This window comes from Ostrea edulis, chromosome 3 (assembly GCF_947568905.1).
Source record: "Ostrea edulis chromosome 3, xbOstEdul1.1, whole genome shotgun sequence".
Lineage (NCBI taxonomy): Eukaryota > Metazoa > Mollusca > Bivalvia > Ostreida > Ostreidae > Ostrea > Ostrea edulis.
This window is the reverse complement of record NC_079166.1, coordinates 64,221,609-64,245,217: the sequence shown is the minus strand read 5'-3', so window position 1 is coordinate 64,245,217 and position 23,609 is coordinate 64,221,609. Positions and strand designations below refer to the sequence as shown.

Below are 23,609 nucleotides of genomic sequence, written 5' to 3'. Positions count from 1 at the left end.
ATAAAAGTGACTCAATCCCGCCTTCATCAGAATTCTCGTTCTGATTTCCAAGATGAAACGATCACTAGTCCTTACGTTAGTGTTGATTTCAATCATGCAATCATTTGCTTTTTCCGTTCTCACGGACAACAAAAATAACAATTTAACTCAACTGGACGTAAGTGGACTTGACTCGGAAAATGTGGACGTTTTCCGGCAACTCCTGAACCAAGAGACACTCATCCGAATGGCCCTTGTAAAGAATGTGCACACCTTGATGAAAGACATGGTCGATCTGAAGCAAACAATGAAGACGTTAGAAGCCACACAGCAGAAAACGGATTTAGAAGTGACAAACTTACAACAGGAAGTAGATTCACTGAAGCGTGAAAACCAGAAACTTGACCTTGAAAACAGAAAGTATGAGGACACGTTGAACACCGTCAAACAAAACTTTACACAGATCAACGACCATTTTCAGGAGTTTGTATTGCAGTTGGAGGAGAAAAGAGAAACATTTGAGAGAAACACTAGCACGGTACTCAGTGATTTAAAAGTGGAAGTTCGGTATCTCTCAATTACTCTTCTTGACCTGAATAAACACACGTTAGAAGTTGACAGGGGTATTTCTGAGATGATAGAGAAAAAGTATGAAATGTTATCTAATGGACTGAACAATACCCTGGAGAGTCTTAACAACGATTTGACAACAACAAACAATAAGATATCTGGTTTCGAAAACTTGCAAAAAACTCGAATCACTTCAATATTTGGTAAGTTACAGATTTTGTACTTATACAAACTAAACTGAGCTGAGAGATCAAGTAAGTTTTTCTGATCAAAGTGAGACTGACGTCCATCTCGTGTCTGTCGTCTGCTACTGACGTCCATCTCGTGTCTGTCGTCTGCTAACTTCTCATAATCTGGACTTCTCTAGAATGAACATTTCAACCAAACTTGTCAGATCATTGAGTAAAGGAAATTGTTTTGTTCAACTCAAGGTTCGGACTGTTTTCCATTGGGAGATAATTCAGAAGTGGCAACGATGGTATTGGTTGTTTGAGATATCTTTTCAAGAACCGCAAAAAGCCGAAATGTGCTTCTAAACTAGATCGGTAAAGTTGGCTACTAGTAACCAGCTACTAGTAACTGGCTCCTAAAACAGAGAAAAGTTGGCTACTAGTAACTGGCTACTAGTAGCTAACTTTTCCTGGTTCAAGTAGCTGGCTACTAGTAGCCAACTTTTCTCTTTTTAAGTAGCCAGTTACTAGTAGCTGGTTACTAGTAGCCAACTTTACCGATCTTTCAAAACTTATTTTATATACTGAAGATTCACATCTGTTCAATGCGTAACCCCGAGATCTTTGATATGTAATTGTTGTTTAGTGAATATATATGGGAAGGATTTTGAAATCTTCTCGCTAACCAAGTAGGACTTTATTTAGTTCACAATTTGTCAAACTGATATGTAATCAACATCATGAAGTGTAGATTTATAAATGGTTGTAACCAAACCTTTTCACATGTTCTTTTTTTTTATTGTTTCACCACCTTCTATTCTTTATTTCTTCTTTTAGGAAATACCATTTATCAATTCTTAAAAGCTACCGATTTTGTGAAAAACTGTGATCTTATTCGAAAATGTTATATATATATATATATATATATATATATATATATATATATATATATATAGATATATACAGTGAAACTTCTCCAAACCGGCCCCTCAGAAAACCGGTTCTCTCTGAATATCGGCCGATTTTCAAAGTCCCGGCAGAGATCTTAACATTTCCTTACAAAGATAGTCTTACAAAACTGGCCACTCCTGAAAACCGGACATCGGCCACTTTTTAAAGCACATTTGTTAACAAACATGTGTAATTTACCCTTATAATACCGGTCACTTTTTGAAGACTTGAAAAGTTTGGCCAGAGGGTGATCAAAATCGGCCAGGTGTGCAAATTGACTGACCCACCGGCCAGGTGGGAAATTATCTACCGGAGGTGTGAAAAACACAAGTGGCCTCCCTAATTTCTATTGTTTACCTGTGGTATCATAGGTATTAAGTGACACTTGGCTAATCCAAGCACTCTTCTAAATTTTGTACGAAGTGTAAAAACAGTTAGGAACATATTGAATGGATAGCCTAAGTATCAAACGCCATATTGTTAGACCATACTATCGCATGGATATAAGCGGTAGTTGATAAAGAACAACGATAATTATTAATAATAAATTAATTAATTTTCTTGGTTTCCATAGAATTCCTAAGAAATATTCAAATTACAACTTCATATTTACTACTGTACTTTTTAAAAACGTCAAAACAAATTTGTTAATGATATAAGCGATGAATGTATACAGAGTGTTTTGAGGTCAGAGGAATTCCAATAATAGGCTTCTGTGTTTTCTTTATGTATCGTGTTATAGATATTTAGTTTAAGATTAGGTGATTTCAGCGAGAATTTATAATTACCTGCAAGTAGAAACGGACTAATTTGATCTCTACCGATAATTTATCATAGATTCACCAGAACAAAGTGAACAGTACCTACTTTGACAATATTAAGATAAAATGTATCTAAATGCTAAATTCTCGGTAAACCGACAATCCCTTTAAACCGGCCGTGTTTATCGGTCCGAGAGCCGGCCGGTTTAGAGAAGTTTCACTATATATATATATATATATATATATATATATATATATATATATATATATATTGTTTCATTGTTTTAGATGAAGTTAATAAAACCATTGTGGACCTGAAGGCGGAAGTTAAAGAATCTCAGTTTGATCAAATGAAGCTCTCCTCAACAGTGTCGGCTCTGGAGGTGTTTCGAATGAACATGACAAGCAACAAATGCGGTATGATTCATGATTCAGTTGTTTTTTTTCATATACAGAGAGGATATTCATTGTTTCGTTGTTGGATGTAGAATTTATATCGCGAGTGAGAGAAGATTTGTTTGATATTTTCACGGGTGCGAAGTACGAATGAAAATAAAAAAAAAAAATCCTGTCTTACTCGTGAAATAAATTCGATATCTAACAATAACATTTAATCTTTTGTTTATCACATTTTCTTTGGTTTTTCCTTAAGCACTTTTAGCTGTCCATCCAGTCAAAGTAATCGTTATAGTAACGGAACTCTTCTGTTTTTAAAGCTAGCATCAATTTAACTTTGGTATCACAAGAATTGTATACCGAAATTGGGCGGAAAGCGTCTTGTTGATTGGACAAATTCGCTCAGAGTATACGATAAGCGCCCAATCAAAGTGCCTCATGAATTATTCATGAGAACGAGCGAGTAGGAATGAACGGAACCACGGGTGATGGAGGGAGGAACGAAGCGTAGTCAGCCGTGGGTTTCCGACGATGATAGAGTCGATACATTTGAACAATGAGACAACTATATTTCATCATTATTTTGGGTATTCAAATAAAAAAAAACATGAAAATTTAAGCATGTATAACATTTAAAAAAGTGATCTTATATATCGCGGATGAATATTGCGGTAAGTAATCCAGCTTATTCAGTATATTCATATTGTGAAAATAACATTTTTGTTATTCACAGTGTAAAAATAACAACTCTTAAAATATCAAGTTTTTATTCAATGGATAAATTTCAGTATTTCACTGTTGAAAATCTAATAGATGTAATTACAGGGCGCCAAATGGGACTCTTGTGATTTTGTTCTCAAAATCCAATTTTGTGTGGACAAAAATGACTTTTATTCAACAAAATGAGTTCAAATTAACAAAATTGATAACAAATCACAAAAATGAATTTTGTGATATAAAATTATCTTCCATTGGACAAAAGTCACTTTTGTCATAACAAAATTCATTTTTGCAGACAAAACTTTTATTTTTGTATCACAAGTGAATTTTTTTATGCAATTTAGTTTTATTTGGAATCTGAAAACTAATTTGCATGCAAATTAAAACTGAGAAATATTGCAACAAAAGTCAGTTTTCTGTGACAAAATTGAATTTTGTTAGACGAAATTGAATTTTGTCATAACAAAATCACTTTTGTCTTACAAAACTATGTTTTTATAAATTATAACTTCATTTACGTAGTGACTAAAATAAATTTTGCTATAAAGAATTATTTTTCAGTGAACAAAAATCAGTTTTGTCATGACAAAATTCATTTTTGTACACAAAAGTCGTTTTTGTCATGACGGAATTCATTTTTGTCACCTTCACTTGTAAGCTGTTCACCGATTGGTTGAAACGCTTTCATTTAGCTTATTCTTTGGTAAAGGTCAGTCGGATTTGAAAGATATGATAGAAAACAAATATTTGTTGAATATATACACGTAAATATTACGCTTATGATAATTCTTGTGCCATTGAAAGAAAAAAATCATATATTTTCAAATACTTCAATCCCGATTCTTAGTATAATTTACCTGTATATTCAACACATATTTGTTTACAATCATACCTTCCCAGTGGCGGATTTCGGGGGGGGGGGGGGGGGACGACTAAGAATTAAGTATAATTACTGACAAATGATATGATTTTTTTTGTGTGCATTTTCGCTGGCAATCTTGGGTCATGATGCCCGGTTACAAAGTATGCAAATATAAGTCCTCGAATTCCTTAGATCAGGATAACGATGTCTTTAGCACATCTTCATTATTATTTTTCATCAAAATGTTTGACGACCAAAGCACAAGAGATATACCAAAAATTACATGTACAAACAACGCATGCACAATATTCCACACTTCAGACAAAAATATGTACAACAGATGTCTATGAACGGAGCATGGTAATTATATCGAATCCGTATCTGTAATGTAATCTTTTGTTGAAATATGTTTTCTCATGTGCGATTCGACCAATCTTGTGAAAATTTATTTTTGGGTAAATCAACTTCATCAAATGTATACAAAACTAATTATCAAGCACATAGCAGGGATTGGGGTTATACCCTCGCTTTTTCTGACAACCGTCATCTAATATCACATACAAAGTTGGTTATATTTGCAAGCAAAGTTTGATCTATAGGCGATCCCCTTTTTTGAATAGTAATAGTGAATTGCCACAGTAGTGGAATTCCAATTAAAAATCATTCGAAGAATCAACCCCAACCCCGATTTAGAGTTTTGGGTTTTGTTATATTTGTTTGTTTTTGCTTGTCTCGAGTTTTCTGACAATCGTGAAGTAAACTTCTTCTCCAGTTGTCTTCACTCCTTTATCAAAACATGAACAGAAATGAACATCAAATACGTCTGTAAGCCCCCCTCTTTGCCTCCCATCCCTTCAATTTGACGAAAGCACATTTTGAGTGTTCTCCATATAATGGAAGAAACTAAACTTTGTTTTTATCAGACATCTGGTAGAACCTGTTAAAACACAGTGGCATGAAGAGTTGGCACCGTAAGATATAATGCACCCTGTGTATAAAGCAATACAAGCTGTAACTGACGGTATTTTTACAACTATCCAATTATGCACCGAACAACACCTATCAATATAACCAATATAATCACCAAGATATGAAGAAAAAATCATCAAAATAAACAAGGGAATATTGTTTGAGAGCATACCTACAATGAGCGTTTCGTATAAACCGCCAATAAGTCGTATACACGGACATTGGAACGATATATTGCCGAACAGAAATGGGTTGCTGAGACCGAGGTAATACACAAAGACGGAAACTGACGTGAGTAACTACACGTTTCATGAATGACAAGAAGGACTATAAGTGTAGGAAAGTAATATTAGGAAAATGTGCCACTCAAATGAAATTTTGATAGTGAATTTTCTATAAAATTGGCATGTCAAATTGTTTACAAATCTGACACGTGCATAGTGCCCCTCTTTCGCTTTTTCCGAACTGGTGACCCCCGAGGTAAATGCACATAGGAGATTACGAGCAGGAATTACTGACAGGATGACAATGATTCATGAATCGACATTTTCTGCTGATTTGACGTGTTCGTTGCTTCAGATTCACTCTGATTCTATGAATTTATATAAATTCAATCACAAATATGTTAGATGTTTGGTCTTTTATTTTATTTACCTGCCGTCAGTTACAGCTTTTATTATATAGCTAATAAATAGTCTAATATAAAATCTGCGTAAAATCTAGAGAATGTTAGCGTTCAATATCCTGAGAATTTATTGAACGTTAACTTTGCATTGCGTAAATTGTATGCGCCCGAAACATTCCGAGTATGAGCGTTCAATATTGACGTTACCGTAACGACGTAAACAAGCCAAAATGGCAGACGACGGTCCTCCGAATCTGACAGAGCCGGTATTTGATATTTACTTAAGCAAAATGTTTTACTGTACATAAATTATGATGTCCCCATTTACAAAATCAGTTTGCTTCATGCGTTAATGACGGATTAAATATTGAACAGTTAAGAAATGCATGCTGTTATTGCACACTGCCAATATTGATGAATTCTCGTCTATTTTCGAGTAGTTTGAGTTAAAAGGGATATAATTTAACAACTAAATACTTTAGCTATATAATAAAAGGGTTATTGAACTTATATAGGTGAATATTGGCACTCGTTGGCTGTCAAAATGCACTCGCAAGCTCGTGCATTTTCACAGCCAACTCGTGCCAATATTCACCAATATAAGTTCAATAGCCCTATAGTATTGCTTTAATGCTATTTTATCTGAAGCTTAGGACCGCATCGATAAGCACGCCCCCAACTTTCGGTGCAAGGGCATTACTGAAAGTCTGCAAAAATGTAGACCGTTCCTTACACGAACAGGACGAAATTCCGACAACTGTCTTATTGTTCTCATATAATTCTACCACACTGCGAGTAACAATCACTGCCTATCATCTCTTACTTATTAGAAAATATCAAAGACGATATGCCATGTAATAAGTCATTATCTACAGCCTAGCACATTTGACTTTTATTTGATGGATAAAAAATCCATTAGAAAAAGTGAATTTCCTACAGAAAAAATACATTCACTGTAGCATTTTATCAAAATTCTGTTGATACTTCAAAATCGTACAAGAAATTAATGTCGGAAGGAAAATAAAAACTACTGTATTAGAAATAAAATCTCTGTAAAATTGATACAAAATTCCATATGATTGTTTGGGGGAAGGGGGAAATTCCACACGAGATTTTTGTATCTTAAAGAGGTTCTCACCTGAGATTTGGAGTAATTTCAGTTTCTTGGAAAGTGTATTTTTGATTTCTACGTTGAAAAAGAAATAGAAAATTGAAAAGAAAAACTGGGGTTGCAATGCTTGTTATTGAGCTACAGGGTTCTAAACATGACCTTTTTGTACTTAAAATTTATTCAATTAAACTTGATTCGTCTGTTGGTGTTAACACAACATAAGCAACACAAATCAATCATTACATAAAATGGATATATTATCATGCCTTCTGTAAAAAAGTTTAATAGAAGTAATAGAAATGAACAATGACCCTTTTGCACTTGAGATACGAAAAAAATCACGATATCAAATTTGAGAGTTTATAAGGACAAATTAGGAGTAATGCCATTTCCTGAAATATCATATAATTTTCATGGTCTTGTCTTAAAATTTTTAAATGGAACTAAAGAAAGTGGGGATTGGAGATCAAATTTCTAAATCATTGGCGAAAATATTGAATTTTTATACAAGATTCCGAGTAAATAAATTCAAATTTTTAAAGAATCGGTGTTCTGTTTTAGAAATATATATCAACCAAATTAATAAATTACAACATTTGAACTAGTTCCAAGTCTTAACTACTTATATCCTAAATTTAAAAACTGAAATACACATATAAGAGTATAAAAGTAGAAGATATTATCGGATGAAGCAGAAAAGGTAATATCATGCAGAATTAGAACTTTTTAATTAATCAATTCTTCCGCCACAAAACATAGTCCCTGCAAAACCCTTTCAAAATTTGAATTGACACACAATTTTTCAACTTGACAGAGTTCATCAATAGCTTTGTAATATGTTTGCACCGATGGGATCAATATCGAACCAGTAAATACTTAAGTTGTATCATCCTACGCAGTTGTGCTCAAAAGCTCAGGAGCTAACTTCCTTATGGAAAATAAAATTCCAGTAGGATTTTTCAGATTGAAAGAACAGAATGAGCATAAATCATTGTCGAGTAGGTATGGCAACATGTATGTGTATTCCGCTTTTGTTCATGCTGTACTCGTAGTTGTCCATGCATTGAACATGGAATTGCCGGATGACATTATATTTTGCAAATTATCAATGAAGTTAACAACATAATTTGTTTCAAATAAATTTTGTTCACTTGTTAATGTTTATAAGGATGAATTTTTGTCATCATCCAGATTTAGATGATATGCGCCAAATGTGCATGCATTTTCTTTAGTTATGAAACATGTTGGTCATAAAACCAAATCATTCTTTCTTACTAACAGTTGTAACAATACACTCTGAATTTGAGTCTGGACAACTTATAGGGTATCATTTTTGATAGAATAGATATATCCTTTATTTTTTTTAAATTGATAGTACATGTACTTGACTTTTGTCTCCTGTAAAACAAAATCATATCCAGATTTTTTCTTCAAAATTATGAAAGTCGTAAATGGCAAAAGTAACAGGTTATAGTGAGTTTGAGTGATATATTAAATTTGCTACATGTACTGACAAAACAGTATGGTTCCTCAGTTATTTTAATTAGTAAAACGCTGTATCAAAGAAAATAAAAACACACTCCCAATCATACTTATCCACACAAGAACTATACCATTACTATATTCCCTTTCAAAATGAATTGTTAGGGATAAAACGTTTTCAGACAGTCGGACGATTGACAACAGGTGATCAGAAAATATCAATTGACCTTTCAGCTCAGGTAATAGCCTTTATTTATCCAGGATTACATAAATTAGTATATAGCTAGTTTCCATTGTGGTACTGCAGGTAAGCTAACAAGATCAATTAATTTGTTACCAAAAGAAATGCCTTGTGATTCTTGTCACATACGCACATATGAAATTTGGGTCAAACTGACGGGTTAAGGTCAAAGATCATGGTATGAAATAAACGGTCATGCCATAAGGAATCTATGTACAAATGATGAAAGCCCTACCATAAATAGGTCAGGAGATATTGCCTAGGTTACATTTTCTTAAAAGTAGGTCAACTGCAAGGTCATGGTCACAAGTTTAAAGACTTTGGTACAAGAAAAGGACGTGTCACAAGAATCGCACATAAGAAATATGAGAGACCTATCACACGCCCTTAAAAATGTATGACCAAGGTTAAAGTTTGGATTAAAGTTTTGAAAGTTGGGTCAATCTCACACGTCTAGGTCGCAAGGTCAAAGATCATTACCATAAATGTAATATCTTGCCATAAGGAATATATATATACAAATTAAGAAAGTTCTAACTTGAATACTTCATGAGATATTGCCTAGGTTATGTTTTCTTAAAAGTAGGTTGAACTCTAAGTTTAAGGTCACAAGGTATAGAACTTTGGTATCACAAATGAAAGTTCTTGCCACAAGGAATATGCACATGAACTATGAGTCCCATATCACTCACCCTTCAAGAGTTATGAGCAAACATAAAGTTTCAGACAGACAGAACAAAACTATATGTCCACCGACTATTCTACAACGATATAAGGCCTCAACCTTGCGCATTTATATGTGCCGTAAATAGAAGGTTTTTATAAGGGGTGGATCTGCAACTCTCTAATCTGTCCCAATATTTTTTCAGACAGCTACAGTTTTGTAGCTAGAAGCAGATATGGGAGACTATGTGGTGTCTTTTATTCAAGTTCACTGGGATATATAGAATGGAATGGAAATATGAATTAATGCAAAGTCTCGTGGGAATCTGAATTAGAATAGGTTCTCAATGCAAAGTGAAGATAACGAACAGTGATCAATCTCATAACTCCTATAAGCAATACAAAATAGATAGTTGGGCAAACACGGACCTCTTGATTGTGGTAAGAGTCAACTAAATGGGGTGGTCCTTCGAATAAGACCGCAAAAACTGAGATCACTGAAAGATAGTTTTTCTCATGCAGAAGGTTTTCAATGTATTTTTCTTCATCAGAATATAGATTCAAGTAAGCTAATAAAGGAGCACAATTTGCGCTCATGGAAATACAATAGACTGTTGGAAGACCTGATGAACAAAGACCACGTAGATATTATCAACGAGGAACTGATTCTTTTAATAACAACTTCAAACTGCTTGTGCGTAGTTCTGAATGGTGTTTAGCAAACTAATGTTTTGAATGACTCATCATAGAATATGAATACATGTTCCATTTTTCTTTCCAAAAATATTTCGAGTAGGGCATTTAAAATAGCTCCCAGTGGAATAGCAAGTTCAAAATATCATATGAATTTATTATACCCTGTGATTTGTTCTACTGAAGACAAAAATAAGTACTTTCAAATATTTTGAATGAGGGAATGATATATTTTCTTACGCCATTAATTCAACTGAAAATTTAGTCCCCTAACATAAATCATTTAGCATTAAATGTTTCATCTGTACGTAAGAAAGAGTAATGTGGGTTCATGACCGAAATATTTTATTATTTCATAATTCAATAAAATGCATGCAAGTACTGAGCATATAAAGTATCCACCTTTAAGTTAATATTTATATTCATCGATGCTTTGCAAGTTCAATAAATGAAGGGAATCATTTTTACGTCACAAAAACGTTTCTTTGTATTCGGAGCATAACAATGTATTTTTGATTTTTTTATGCAATATATGCACGAGGGCTGTCATGGACAGTGGCATTTTGTCATTTCATATGGATTTACATTTTCATACTACACCAAAATGCTTAATTTTGTGAAATTCCAAGTCAAAATAAGTTTTTATTTTTCCATTTTTATTGTTTACTATGCTAAACTAAATATTTCTAATGGGCAACCAGAATTTGAATATCAGTTGTTGAGTTACAAGCGAGATACAGCTCTAGCAATTCTTTGTACCTTGACTACTGACATTCAATTTTTTGCTGATCGTTATACCTTAGTTAAGCATTCCAAACATTAAATATGGAAAAATAAAATTTGGAAATTTTTGGCTCAAATCGTGTCCATGTCCCTTTAAAGGTCTGTCTGATTGTGGATCAGACCATTGAACGAAGAGGATGTGTCCTATTTCACTTCCTAGAAAACATTGATTAGCACGCCAAAAACAAACAAACTATAAACGTGTAACATACTGTGTAAATACGTTTATAGATTTAATGTAGGTTTAGTGGTAGTGTTTTCGTACATCTTTAACCATCTCATGTAAACCTTTTTGCTTATCTAGAGGAAGGGACAGGTCCCGAAAATTTGACAATGTAATTCTTCTTGTCGATTTTTGATTTATGTAGATAGATAGAGAGATAGATGGATGGATATGTTTACTCATCGAAAAATGTATATATAGATGATGCATTCAATATCAAATAGTAAAACCTAAGTATGGACACACCCTTTTCATTTCTGGTATAAGACGTATATAAGGTGCGCATAAATTGGAATTGAGATGATCCAGTTAATTGGATAATCTCAGGTCATCGAGATGAGACTTTGCGAGATCAAAATGGATGGTCGATAAGATCATGAGAGGCTCGAAATTTAAATGTTGCTCGCTGTGCTCGCTATTATCAGAAAGATAAACGATTTGATGATTTATTTAGAGAAACCTTTATTTGTAGACATGCCTAAAAGGGTAGCATTTAGTGCTACGGTGTCATCAGCTGACAGCTCCTGGAGCAGCAGCACCTTGTTGTTTCCCGTGGTCATCACTAATGTGGGAAACGGATACAACCCCAGCAACGGAATATTTACCGCTCCTACCAACGGGAACTACGTGTTTTTCGTAAACGTACAGAGTTATACTACACAAACCATTTATGTAGACATCGTGTTAAATGGATCAACAAAAGTCAGAACCATGGCTTATGGTAGTGGTAGCGATTATTACGAATCGGGTCCCAATTTGGTGGTTCTAACTCTTCAGAAGGGACAAACAGTGTGGGTTAAAAGGTACTCTGGATCAGGTTATTATGCCGACGGTCCTATTACCACATTCTCTGGTTTCCTTATTTGACTGAATTATTAAAACAAATTTCAAAGAGTTGTATAATCAATAATCATTGATATTGCCATTGCTTGCACTGAACATAGAATTGGTTAAACTACAATTTTGATAAAAGGGCAAGCATTGTGAGTTAATCCTTTTTATCATACCTCTGTATATAGTTTCTCCTATATAGAGGAATTTGAATAAATTAACCTTTCAGAATTTTGCTATGCCTTTGAATTATTAAGCAGGATTCATAACAACGAGTATGTTGTGTTTTACTTCAACTGGTAACGGATATTTTCGTGAATACTCTGATATTCTCTACGGTTGATTTGCTATTGACGTAGACCAACATGAAACTTTTAAATCTGCCTGAAAATATCAGGTAAATTAATACTTGGAAGGAAATTGTATGGAGTCTACAACATATGTGGTCACTTTTAAAATCATTGATTTTTCATCAATAAATGTACAAATAAAAAAAACACCATAACCTCGGTCTATCTACATTGTTTATTTATATAACGGCAAATAATGTTATCCCTGGAAGGGTTTCTCTCGGGGTCTTTCGAATTATCCGCTGTATCATAGATGGCCAAAATTACATTTCCAACTGACTCCAGATGTTTTGCCGTGACACCATCATACATAATTTCCGGGTACATTTCGCAATTGTATTCGCCTTGTTCACTCGTAAGTTTCTGAAATAGATGCGTAGCGAATTCCTTGGCATGCTTGATGTCTGCTTATTATTCTTTAAGATGAAAAAGGAAAAGATAACGAGCAGTGATCACTCTCATAAATGTTTACTTTAAACAAGACTGTTGAAACCCATGTAATATCAACTTTTTTGTCAGTAGTCTGTCTTTATTTAAAAAGTGATCATAATAAATTATGTATTTCGCAGATCATTAGGTGAAATGATGTCTGGTGTGTTTCATTCAAATTGTTTTCCATATTCTGATTTTGACTAAGGATTACTTCGTTTACTTGATCAAAATATGGAACTTACGGTGGGTGTGACCTGCCAACAGGGAAAACTCACCCCTTCTTGATAGTTGAACACACCTCTGCCGTGTTCAGGGACCGTGTTTATAGGATTTATGAAAGTGGTCACTATTCCTTATATTCACCTTTTTAAAATTCACATGATATAACTTAGCCACACTTTCGTTCTAGTTTGTTTAAAAAACCATTTAGATATATGAATCCATCTTGAGAGATGTTCGGTTAAGTGCAGTTTGTTCTGTTATACGTGATACAGTTTGCCTTATTCTCATAATTATATAAGTATAACATTTACATTCTTTAATGTTCATTATGTCTATTTAACGTAATTAAGCTAATTTGTGAAGGGAAGTAATAATTACACAAAGTTGGCAAATGATATCTTTCAAAATGTCATTTTTGATTGTCATAAACTTCGTAGTTGGAAAACGCTCCATAATTCATACATGGCTCTGGAAGAAAAAAATACAATTTGGAGATTTTACGTCATGACGCTTTCATAAAACTGACTTCAAAACTTTACACATGAATATTCTCGTTCTGATTTCCAAGATGAAACGATCACTAGTCCTTACGTTAGTGTTGATTTCTTTCATGCAATCATTTGCTTTTTCTGTTCTCACGGACAACAAAAATAACAATGTAACTCAACTGGACGTAAGTGGACTTGACTCGGAAAATGTGGACGTTTTCCGGCAGCTCCTGAACCAAGAGACACTCATCAGAATGGCCCTTGTAAAGAATGTGCACGCCTTGATGAAAGACATGGTCGATCTGAAGCAAATCATGAAGACGTTAGAAGCCACACAGCAGAAAACGGATTTAGAAGTGACAAACTTACAACAGGAAGTAGATTCAATGAAGCGTGAAAACCAGAAACTTGACCTTGAAAACAGGAAGTGTGAGGACACTTTGAACACCGTCAAACAAAACTTTACACAGATCAACGACCATTTTCAGGAGTTTGTATTGCAGTTGGAGGAGAAAAGAGAAACATTTGAGAGAAACACTAGCACGGTACTCAGTGATTTAAAAGTGGAAGTTCGGTATCTCTCAATTACTCTTCTTGATTTGAATAGACACACATTAGAAGTTGACAAGGGTATTCCTGAAATTATAGAGGAAAAGTATGAAATGTTATCATCAAGACTGAATGATACTATGGCGAGATTGAGCAGTGATTTAGTCTTAGCGGACAGCAAGGTTTCCAAATCGGTATCTGACCTCAAACATTCGCAAAACAGCATCATAACTTCAAGTTTTGGTAAGTTGAAAAATAATTGTTTTAATATGTTTTAAAACATAAGATGAATTATGAATATATGTTAAATTTTATCGGTCAAAGAGTTTCCAGGATGAAGAAACTTAAATATCCGTGAAAGGTACTTGAATTTTCATACATTTAAGTAATTTATTAGAATAAATAAATTCATCAATGTCTGGATCTTTTGATGTATCGTAATTACGTTTGATGTAAACGAAAAATAGTAAATACAAAGAACACATGAAGTTTCAAAATACATGTATGTCAGTGGCGTAGCTACACAGTAGCACTGTATGCACGTGCTTACAAATATTTTCGTTACATTTTTATTACATATTACAACAAATGCCCCCGGCTTACACATATTTCAAACCTAGCTACGCCACTGTATGTATATTTAAATAATTTGATCATTTTAGATGAAGTCAATAAGACGATTGTTGACCTGAAAGCGGAGCTGAGACAATCTCAGTATGACCAACTTAAGCTGTCCTCTACAGTGTCGGCTCTGGAGGTGTTCCGAATGAATATGACAAGCAACAAATGCGGTAAAGTTGAACGAATATCAGAACAAGTAGACGAACATTTCATCATTTTATGGTGTATCTCTGTATTTTTGTTGCGGATGTTTCATTGATTTGTCATGCACAGTTGCATTATTACACCACGTGACAAAGAATGATCCGGATTCTGTAGCACAAAGGGTAGTAAAGTTTAAGTGACTTCTTGATAACACTATATAGGAGTTATGAGATTGATCACTGTTCGTTATCTTCACCTTTCATATATACAACTCAGCTGGACAACTCGCTCCCAAGACAACTCGCCCCCTCTTAGGACAACTCGCTCTCTCTCAGGACAAGTCACCCCCTTCTCTTGAGACAACCCGCCCCGAATATTATATATAAATATATTATCACATTTTATTTTTATTTTGTGTGTTTGTGTTATTTACACTTTTAACCCTATAAAGATACGTCTTTTTATTTCATACTTTAACACGAATGGTAAATTCTAATAGAATTATACACATATTTAATTATTGCATTTCAGAAAAAGTTTACTTTTCATAAATCAATTGGCAAGGAAAATTATATTTACTGATCTTCAGGTAATTGATTAAATGTCTCCAATACTGAGAAAAGTTTGGGGGTTTCCGTTTGGTGTGTGTGTGTGTGTGTTTTATCGATATAGTATACATAAGTGTAAAGGTGAAACATGAATATTCTGATACATGTAATCATCTTTTAATGCGTTTCTCAACTAATTCCCGTTGAAAAATAATAAAATTCCCATTTTAGAAATTTTATAACGGCTTTGCTTTACGCGGGGTAATTTTTTTACGCGGCGATTTCAACGTGTAAAGAACTCTGATGATGAGTAACTCATACCGTTTGAAGCAAATTTATAACAACTTGGGGGAAATCAAACAATTAGATTTAACAACAGACGCAGCTTATTGATAATTATACTACGTCAGCTGTAGACGAGGCTAATACTCTCCCTATACGAAACGCTAACTTGTTTCCGTTGAAATTATATATTTTACATGTACATAAAAGTGATGATGAATTTACTGAACCCAAACACTGGATTTTCACTAAAATCTTTCGTCTTGCATAAAAAGACACGAAGTTCGGTGTTTATGTGAACACGTCTTATTGTCTGTGATGTATACACTATCTATAAGAAATTCATTAATTTTTGCCAATACACCTCTTGGATTTAGACCAAAAATAATAATTGTAAACATGTATGATATGAAGGAGCGAGTTATCTCAAGAGAGGGGACGAATTGTCCCGAAGAGGGGGCGAGTTGTCTTGAGGGCGAGTTGTCTTAGGGGCGAGTTGTCCCGTTGAGGGGTCGAGTTGTCTTGAGGGCGAGTTGTCTTGTCGTGTGTGTGTGTGTGTGTGTGTGTGTGTGTGTGCGCGCGCGCGCATGTGTGTGTGTGTGTGTGTGTGACCAGCCATGAGATTTTGGTTCCAAATGAGGAATTTATCAAAAACGAGATTTTCGCTTTGAAATGACACACATGTATGCCTAATTGCGCATTGAAAATTTTATGGTATTATCTATTTTCTTTAGAGAAGTCGAGAGGCGTAGCCTTCATCGACTTCTCTTCGCAAGCATTCATATTTTGATTCTGGAAAATGTGTAAATTCCGGAGTCGGTGACGGTTTATGCTTCGACAGACGTTTCGACTTATATGTGCCTGGATTTACGCAATAGACAACTTGTTTTCAAACATTTAGCAGTAATGCACAAAACTGTCACAAGGAAATCAACACTTATTTGCTTTAATCCATTTTCAACATGTCCCCTGTCCCGGGTTTACGTTAACTGGTCTTGGGAGCTGTCACAATAGGGGACCAGTTAAGAGAAAGTAAACAGAGTTGTGATTTAAACCCGGGACAGGGGACATGTTGAAAATGGATTAAAAGCAAGTAAGTCTTTATTTCCTTGTGACGGTTTTGTGCATTGCTGTTAAATGTTTGAAAACAACTTGTCTATTGCGTAAATCCAGGCACATCTGAGTCGAAACGTCGGTCGAAGCATAAACCGTCACCGACTTTGGCATTTACACGTTTTCCAGAATCAAAACATGAATGCTTGCGAAGAGAAGTCGATGAAGGCTACGCCTCTCGACTTCTCTAAAGAGAATAGGTCTTATCTTGCATGGTTCCGGAGATATGACGTCACGAATATGATATATATTATGGTGTAGAATTTCATTCATTTAGATGTAACACTTGAAACTCAATGATGCACACAATTTTAAGTCAATTCTAAACAAAGTTATAACATTTATTAAGAACAAACACGTTTTGTCAATATTTTCTCTAAAGTATAGCATATAGACATAATCTTAACTAACAGTTACCATAGGAAACATTCCCATTAGAATACTGTCACCATAGCAACAATTACAAATATATAATTATAAATGAAAAATCGTGTTTCTTTAACTTTCTCAGTAAGTAAAATTATTTACAGGTAGAAAAAATACTAATTACATGTAGCACTATGTTGCAAAATATTTCAACTCAATAGATAATAACTACATATATCCATGCAGTCAAACTCCATACACCATGCTATCAAGGTTATACAATATCTATGTATATCATGGTGAAATATGGCGGCCTAGTATCGCATTAGATGTAGATAACTCTCTCTTATAATTTAATAATTATTCTTACTTGCTTCTAAAGCTAGCATGCTAAGTTTGTATTTTAAACTAACTCATCATGATAGATTTAAAAGTAAATAAGAATGATAACATATATTTGGTTTTCGTAACCAAAGCTACATTTTTTACAGACCTCTCGAGACGTCCATTTCACATTTAGCTTTTCGGAGAATAACAATAACCTTTTAGACTTTTGTCATAAAAGATTATATACCATAAGATAATTGTTTAATGAAAATTGTCCATTATTGCGTATGAAAATCCGTTAGTATATAGAATTTGTGATTTGCCTGTAATGTTTCCGATAAATCTGAATATTGAAAGGAGAAAAACATTCTTGAATAATTCAGTTGATTTATTTTATTTGTAGACTTGTCTAGGAAGGTGGCCTTTACTGCCTCCGTGTCATCATCAAGTGGCTCCTGGAACAGCGGCACCTTGGTGTTTCCCGTGGTCATCACTAATGTGGGAAACGGATACAACCCCAGCAACGGAATATTTACCGCTCCTACTAACGGGAACTACGTGTTTTTCGTGAATGTTCAGAGTAATGCAGCTCAAATTATTTATGCTGACATCGTGTTAAATGGATCAACAAAGGTCAGAACTATGGGATATAACGGAAGTTACGCCGCTGGCCTAAATCTGGTGGTGCTAGATCTTCAGAAAGGAGACACAGTGTGGGTCAAACATTACTCTGGAAAAGGTTACTACACCGACGGTTCTATTACTACATTCTCAGGGTTTCTGATTTGACAGGATGCCTAAAATATTACATTTGACGGAATTTTTAACCACAATTTTCATGTCACGCTTTGTTCTTGCAGTAGAAATATTTACCTTTAAATGATTTTAGAATAGTCTTCTCCGATGTAAAAAAAAAATATCGGCATAATGTATCGAAACTTTTAACTTCCAGTAGTTTAAATTCCAAAAAAAAATCAAAAAAAAAAATCAATGTTTTCCATTGCTAGGAGTAAAGAGTGTCCGCCTCACGACACACGGCTTGTACTAACAGAATACAACAAGCAGGGGATTATTCAGTATAGTAAGTAAAATCCCAGGTGATTGGAGGAAGGCTATTCTAGTGCTGTTTATAAGGAAAATAGTAAAGCAGACATGCTTCAGACAGCTTTGGGCAGGTTATGGAGGAAGGGTTGATTAGTTGTACATGAATATTGTTTAACGTCCCTCTTGAAAAATTTTCACTCATATGGAGACGTCACCAATACCGGTGAAAGGTTGCAAAATTTAGGCGTTTATGATCTTTGAGCAGGGAGGGGGATCTTTATCGTGTCACACCTGCTGTGACACGGGGCCTCGGTTTTGAGGTCTCATCCGACACGCAAGGTGTACTGAGGACATATTCTAACCCGGATCCCCACGGAAGTTGGTGGAAGGGTATTATAGTTATTATTTAATGCCTCGTTCACACGAAGAATTTAATTCGCATTAAACGTAAGTTAATGCGAATTAAATCTGAACCGCGTTCACACGGATATTTTAATGCGCATTAGTTTACTTCGAATTAAAATTGACGTCGCGATTTAATGCGAATTAAATTTACTTCACATTAGCTCCGTGTGAACGCTAAGCGAAGCTAATTCGCATTTAAAAATGTACACACATGCGTAATGGCAAATTTGGGTCACATGCATCATACCCATGGTCAACTATATATATTAATGCCTCGTTCACACGGATGCGCATTAAATTTTACTTGGCATCAAATTTGATGCGAAGTAAAATAATGCGCATTAAATTAATTCGAATTAAATAGCGTTTACACGGCGGTAATATTTAATGCGAAGTAAACTAATACGCATTACATTTGTATGCATCTCCATTAAAAGGTTCGCGAAATAAATTAAAGAATAGACTATGTTATTGAAAATTATTATTATACATATTTTAATGAATATTGTGTAGATACAGAATTCTTTGTTCAAAACGCTCGCTATATAGGCCTATATGTAGTATACTACATGTGTACAATTTACATACATAAATCTACACATAAGAAGTTTTTTGTCATGTTTATTTATATGTTCCCAAGAAATTACTTGTTATTTCCTCTGACAACCAGCATTCAATCTAGACAATATATTGTTTCTTCATGGACCCAATTTTAAAACTTCGGAGTCTTTTTCACCATTCCGCTGACTACTGTTGTGACGTAATTTTTAATTACTAATACGTATTATAAGTCTACTATGACGTCATATGGTATAAAAATTAACAATGAGCGGCACTTTTGTTTTAAAAAATGTAAAAAAGAAAATTATAGTATCACTATTTTAAAAGATTGTTGTCGTATTTAAAAACAATTCCTTCCACATGTATTACTCAGTATGCCTATGCAGAGCACATATTTACGTCTGACATTATCTAATGACATGCTGTTTGTACATGTTTTTAGTGGTTATTATCATTTTGCTTAGTTTTTCGTACAAAACTATCATTGAAATATATAGCTGACCATAGGTATGATGCATGTGACCCAAATTGGCCATTACACATGCGTCTACATTTAATTCGAATTAGCTTCGCTTAGCGTTCACACGGAGCTAATGCGAAGTAAATTTAATTCGCATTAAAATCGCGACGTCAATTTTAATTCGAAGTAAACTAATGCGCATTAAAATCTCCGTGTGAACGAGGCATAATGTCAGTTTTGTACGAAAAACTAAGCAAAATGATAATAATCACTAAAAACATGTACAAACAGCATGATGCAAAACTTTTCCGTCTTTTTTTTCTTGGTATACCTCCATCCAACGACAAAATAATAAATCATTCCTTATCATTTAATATTTTAAAACATTGAGTTTATATGATAAAACATTATTTGATTTGAGTTGAATTAACGAGTTATTCTTGTACTACATTCTATGTCATTTCGAGATGGGCGTAGTAATTTGTGAATACACAACTTAAGGTAGATCGATCCTCATGTGATGTCATAGGTTTTTGCAAAATCTTTATTTAATTAAATTTTGCGCATGATAGAAATATATTTTTCAGAGGAATTTCATTCACTGAATAAAAAAAAATTGGTAAACTTTTGATACTGAATTTTTTTTAATTTTCCATAGATAATCAATTATTTATAATTTTAAAAATGTTGTCAAGGACAATGACTCCTATGCTGGAATTTCCTCTATTGCATGTCTATGACACAATGATTTCCCTAATATCCACAATTATTATATATATATATATATATCTGAATTAGCAGTTTTCTTAAACTGTTGACATTTAAAATTTGTCATTTCAGTAAGTTTTCATTAATTTTCATTATTCTGTTTAATGAAAATGTGTGATTTTTTAATTTTGATATATACTTCTGTTTTTGTATGTCTGACATCTTTAAGAAGGTGGCAACATACACATTTTATTTGGTTATTGATTAAATTAAACTATATTACAGTTTTTCCAATTTTAACAATTCATATTGATAAGTCAAATGAGGATCAATCCACCTTAAAAAAACAACTAAATCCGTTAGGCCTAGTGGCGACATCCACGAACTGTTATTTACTTTTGAGCAAACGGGTTTCTTGTGGACTGAAGAATGCAGTTTTAAAAGGATGAGTTAGAGATAAGTCCTGTTGAGAGAAAATTGCAGGAATTTTGATGAGTGGAACTGGAATTAAGTGCAAAGTTTGATGTCGGTACTAACGGAAAGCGTGGGACACGTGCATAATCAAGATGTGGGATGCCAGGTAGGGTTCTCTTGAGGGTTGTCACGGCTACCAGTTGGACAAGTGAGTGTTATACAGAGGGTTTTTCGAGTTTATCAGTGAATTTCTAAGGCGTCACAGCTGTTGTAAGGTCGCACGGAAGCCTTGTTATGGTGCCAACTTATAAACGTTCGAACCCATAGTCGTTAAGGGCTACGATATTGCAGTATATATCTGGTTGTTTAACTCTCAGCCCGGAATTTCAAAAGGAAGTTTCGTGTGTTGCTGCTGTTTTTTTTTTTTTTTTGGGGGGGGGGGGTATCCTCAATTAGCCATGTTTATTTCATTTTGCATAATTAATCATTATTTATATTTGATATTTGTTTGTCTTTGTTTAATAAATTCATTTAGATCGATAGAACTGTTAAGGTTTTCTTTTCAGGATTCCCTAATCTATATATAAATACGAAACATCCAGAGGAATCCCCAACATTCCAATAGAAAGTAGTTCCGGCCATTTTGTTTTCGTTGGGTACGATATTCCAATAATTTTTCAACCAATGCAAAAGCGTGTAACATGTAAAATTAAATGATTCAGAATTAAAGATATATCATTAATTAGTTGAAGAGATCTTTAATTGAATGTGTTGCGCGCATCAAATGAATTGATAATATTTTCAAATATAAATTAAAGATATCTTCAGTTATTTTTATGCTAATTCAGCGCTCCATTATCGAGCTTCTACTTGTATAAACCAATTTTGATCCACATGCACTTTAAAAAACAAATGTTTCATTTTAACCAATACTGGGTTTAATACAAAGACAAATAAAGGAGTGACGTCACACTAATGAAATTTTTCATGTAACTTCACTCAGGAGGTGAAGAGTTAGAACTCCACTTATACCATGGCCGTGTCAAACATAGGTAGTGATGGCTCCGTCGTGGGAAACACGGGTCTTTCGGATATAACCTTAAAAACGGAAGTTCCGTATTGGTACAGGCACTGGCACATTAAAGAACTCTTACTGCTACGGTCCTGGGCACTAAGCATAGGTCTAAATTGATGGTATTTCATCTGCAACTGGTGACGTCTCAATCTGAGTGGACAATTCTCGATGGAACATAAGCAAAGAAATAAACATTTAACAAGTAAAAGTTTCACCCACTATATCGTTGCATGTATGTTTTGTTACGTATCCTCTTGTTTCATTCATATGATCGGATGAAATCAATGAATGAGTCCTTCGTTGCCATGCAGCTTCAATAAAGCAGTGTCACGTAACGCCTATGTTGACGATGATCAGTACATCCGCCATACAATATTTATTCTCTCTTCAGTCTTGATACCATATTGCATGGTCATTTTCTGTTCTCAAGTCACGTTAACAGCAAACTGCAGATCAAATTAAAACTACATAACGCTGTGCAGCCAGTTTATCGAACAAACTAAGTTGTGGATCAATTGAAATTATTTTTACAGTGTTGGTAACAGCTGTTCACCTGCTTAAGAGAAACGAATTTCGTTCTTTATATGAAGAAAATGTGTGAGCTCATGAAAATTATACAAACCAGAAACAATACAGCAAATTTAAAATCTTATCTAGATAAAATATCACACCAGAGTCAAGTTATGAATACATCCTATATAAAGTGATATTTTGTGCTTTCAAAAGTTAATTTGATAAAATATTTATCCATACAACCTAGTTATTTTTAAAATCTAACTAATATACGGTTCAGATAACGTCAAAGCAACAAAATAAATTGCAGATAAGGATATGTTATTTCACCATAAATTGTTTTTTTTTTCTTTTGGAGAATTTAATTTGGTGCTTAAATATATTGCAAAAAGCAAACAAATAACTATGTAGGTCATTGATTGTTGCTTGTAAAGAAGTATATAAATAAAATATCACATTTCCCCCGGTATAATACGAAGGCGGTTTGGAAAACAAAAAGAATTAAGTACGGAAGAGCAGAATTCTTTCATCATGTTTTTTGAAACATCGTTCAGCGTAGTGACATTTCTTTTAGTATTTAATATTCAAACAAATGCTGCTTTGTTAATCCCCGGAAATTTTAATTCTACCGGTGCGATATCTGCTGGACAACATATCAATTTAGTTGAAATAATGCAAATCCTTCAGAACCAAACAGAGAAAATCAAATTGCTCGAGAACCAAACTGCCGAGTTGAAGAAAATTCAAATATTTCAGAACCAGACGGTCGAGCTGAGAAATCTCAAGCAACAGACAGAGAGCGATAGGGCAACAATTCAACTGCTTCAGAGTCAAGTTTTCTCTCTGGAAGCGGAATTGAGAAAACTGAATGCGTGAAAGCCCCCCTCCAGTGATGAGTTGTCTGCGTACTTAAGCAACATGAAACAAATAGTGCAGAACATGACGGCAAATGAAGAG

At 34.1% G+C, this 23,609-nt stretch overlaps 2 protein-coding genes across 2 annotated transcripts; both read left to right on the top strand.

Annotated features, from left to right (window-relative positions):
• The first annotated feature begins 34 nt into the window (after positions 1-34).
• LOC125675875 (multimerin-2-like) lies at positions 35-12,265 on the top strand. Its single transcript, XM_048913707.2, has 3 exons — positions 35-752; positions 2,720-2,848; positions 11,672-12,265. The coding sequence occupies exons 1-3, from the start codon at positions 53-55 to the stop codon at positions 12,064-12,066; spliced, it is 1,224 nt and encodes a 407-aa protein (XP_048769664.2). The 5' UTR covers positions 35-52; the 3' UTR covers positions 12,067-12,265.
• A 1,191-nt stretch (positions 12,266-13,456) lies between these two features.
• On the top strand, positions 13,457-21,606 carry LOC125675853 (uncharacterized). Its single transcript, XM_048913678.2, has 3 exons — positions 13,457-14,314; positions 14,734-14,862; positions 17,876-21,606. Exons 1-3 carry the CDS (start codon positions 13,576-13,578, stop codon positions 18,259-18,261), a joined length of 1,254 nt encoding a protein of 417 aa, XP_048769635.2. The 5' UTR covers positions 13,457-13,575; the 3' UTR covers positions 18,262-21,606.
• Positions 21,607-23,609: the final 2,003 nt, after the last annotated feature.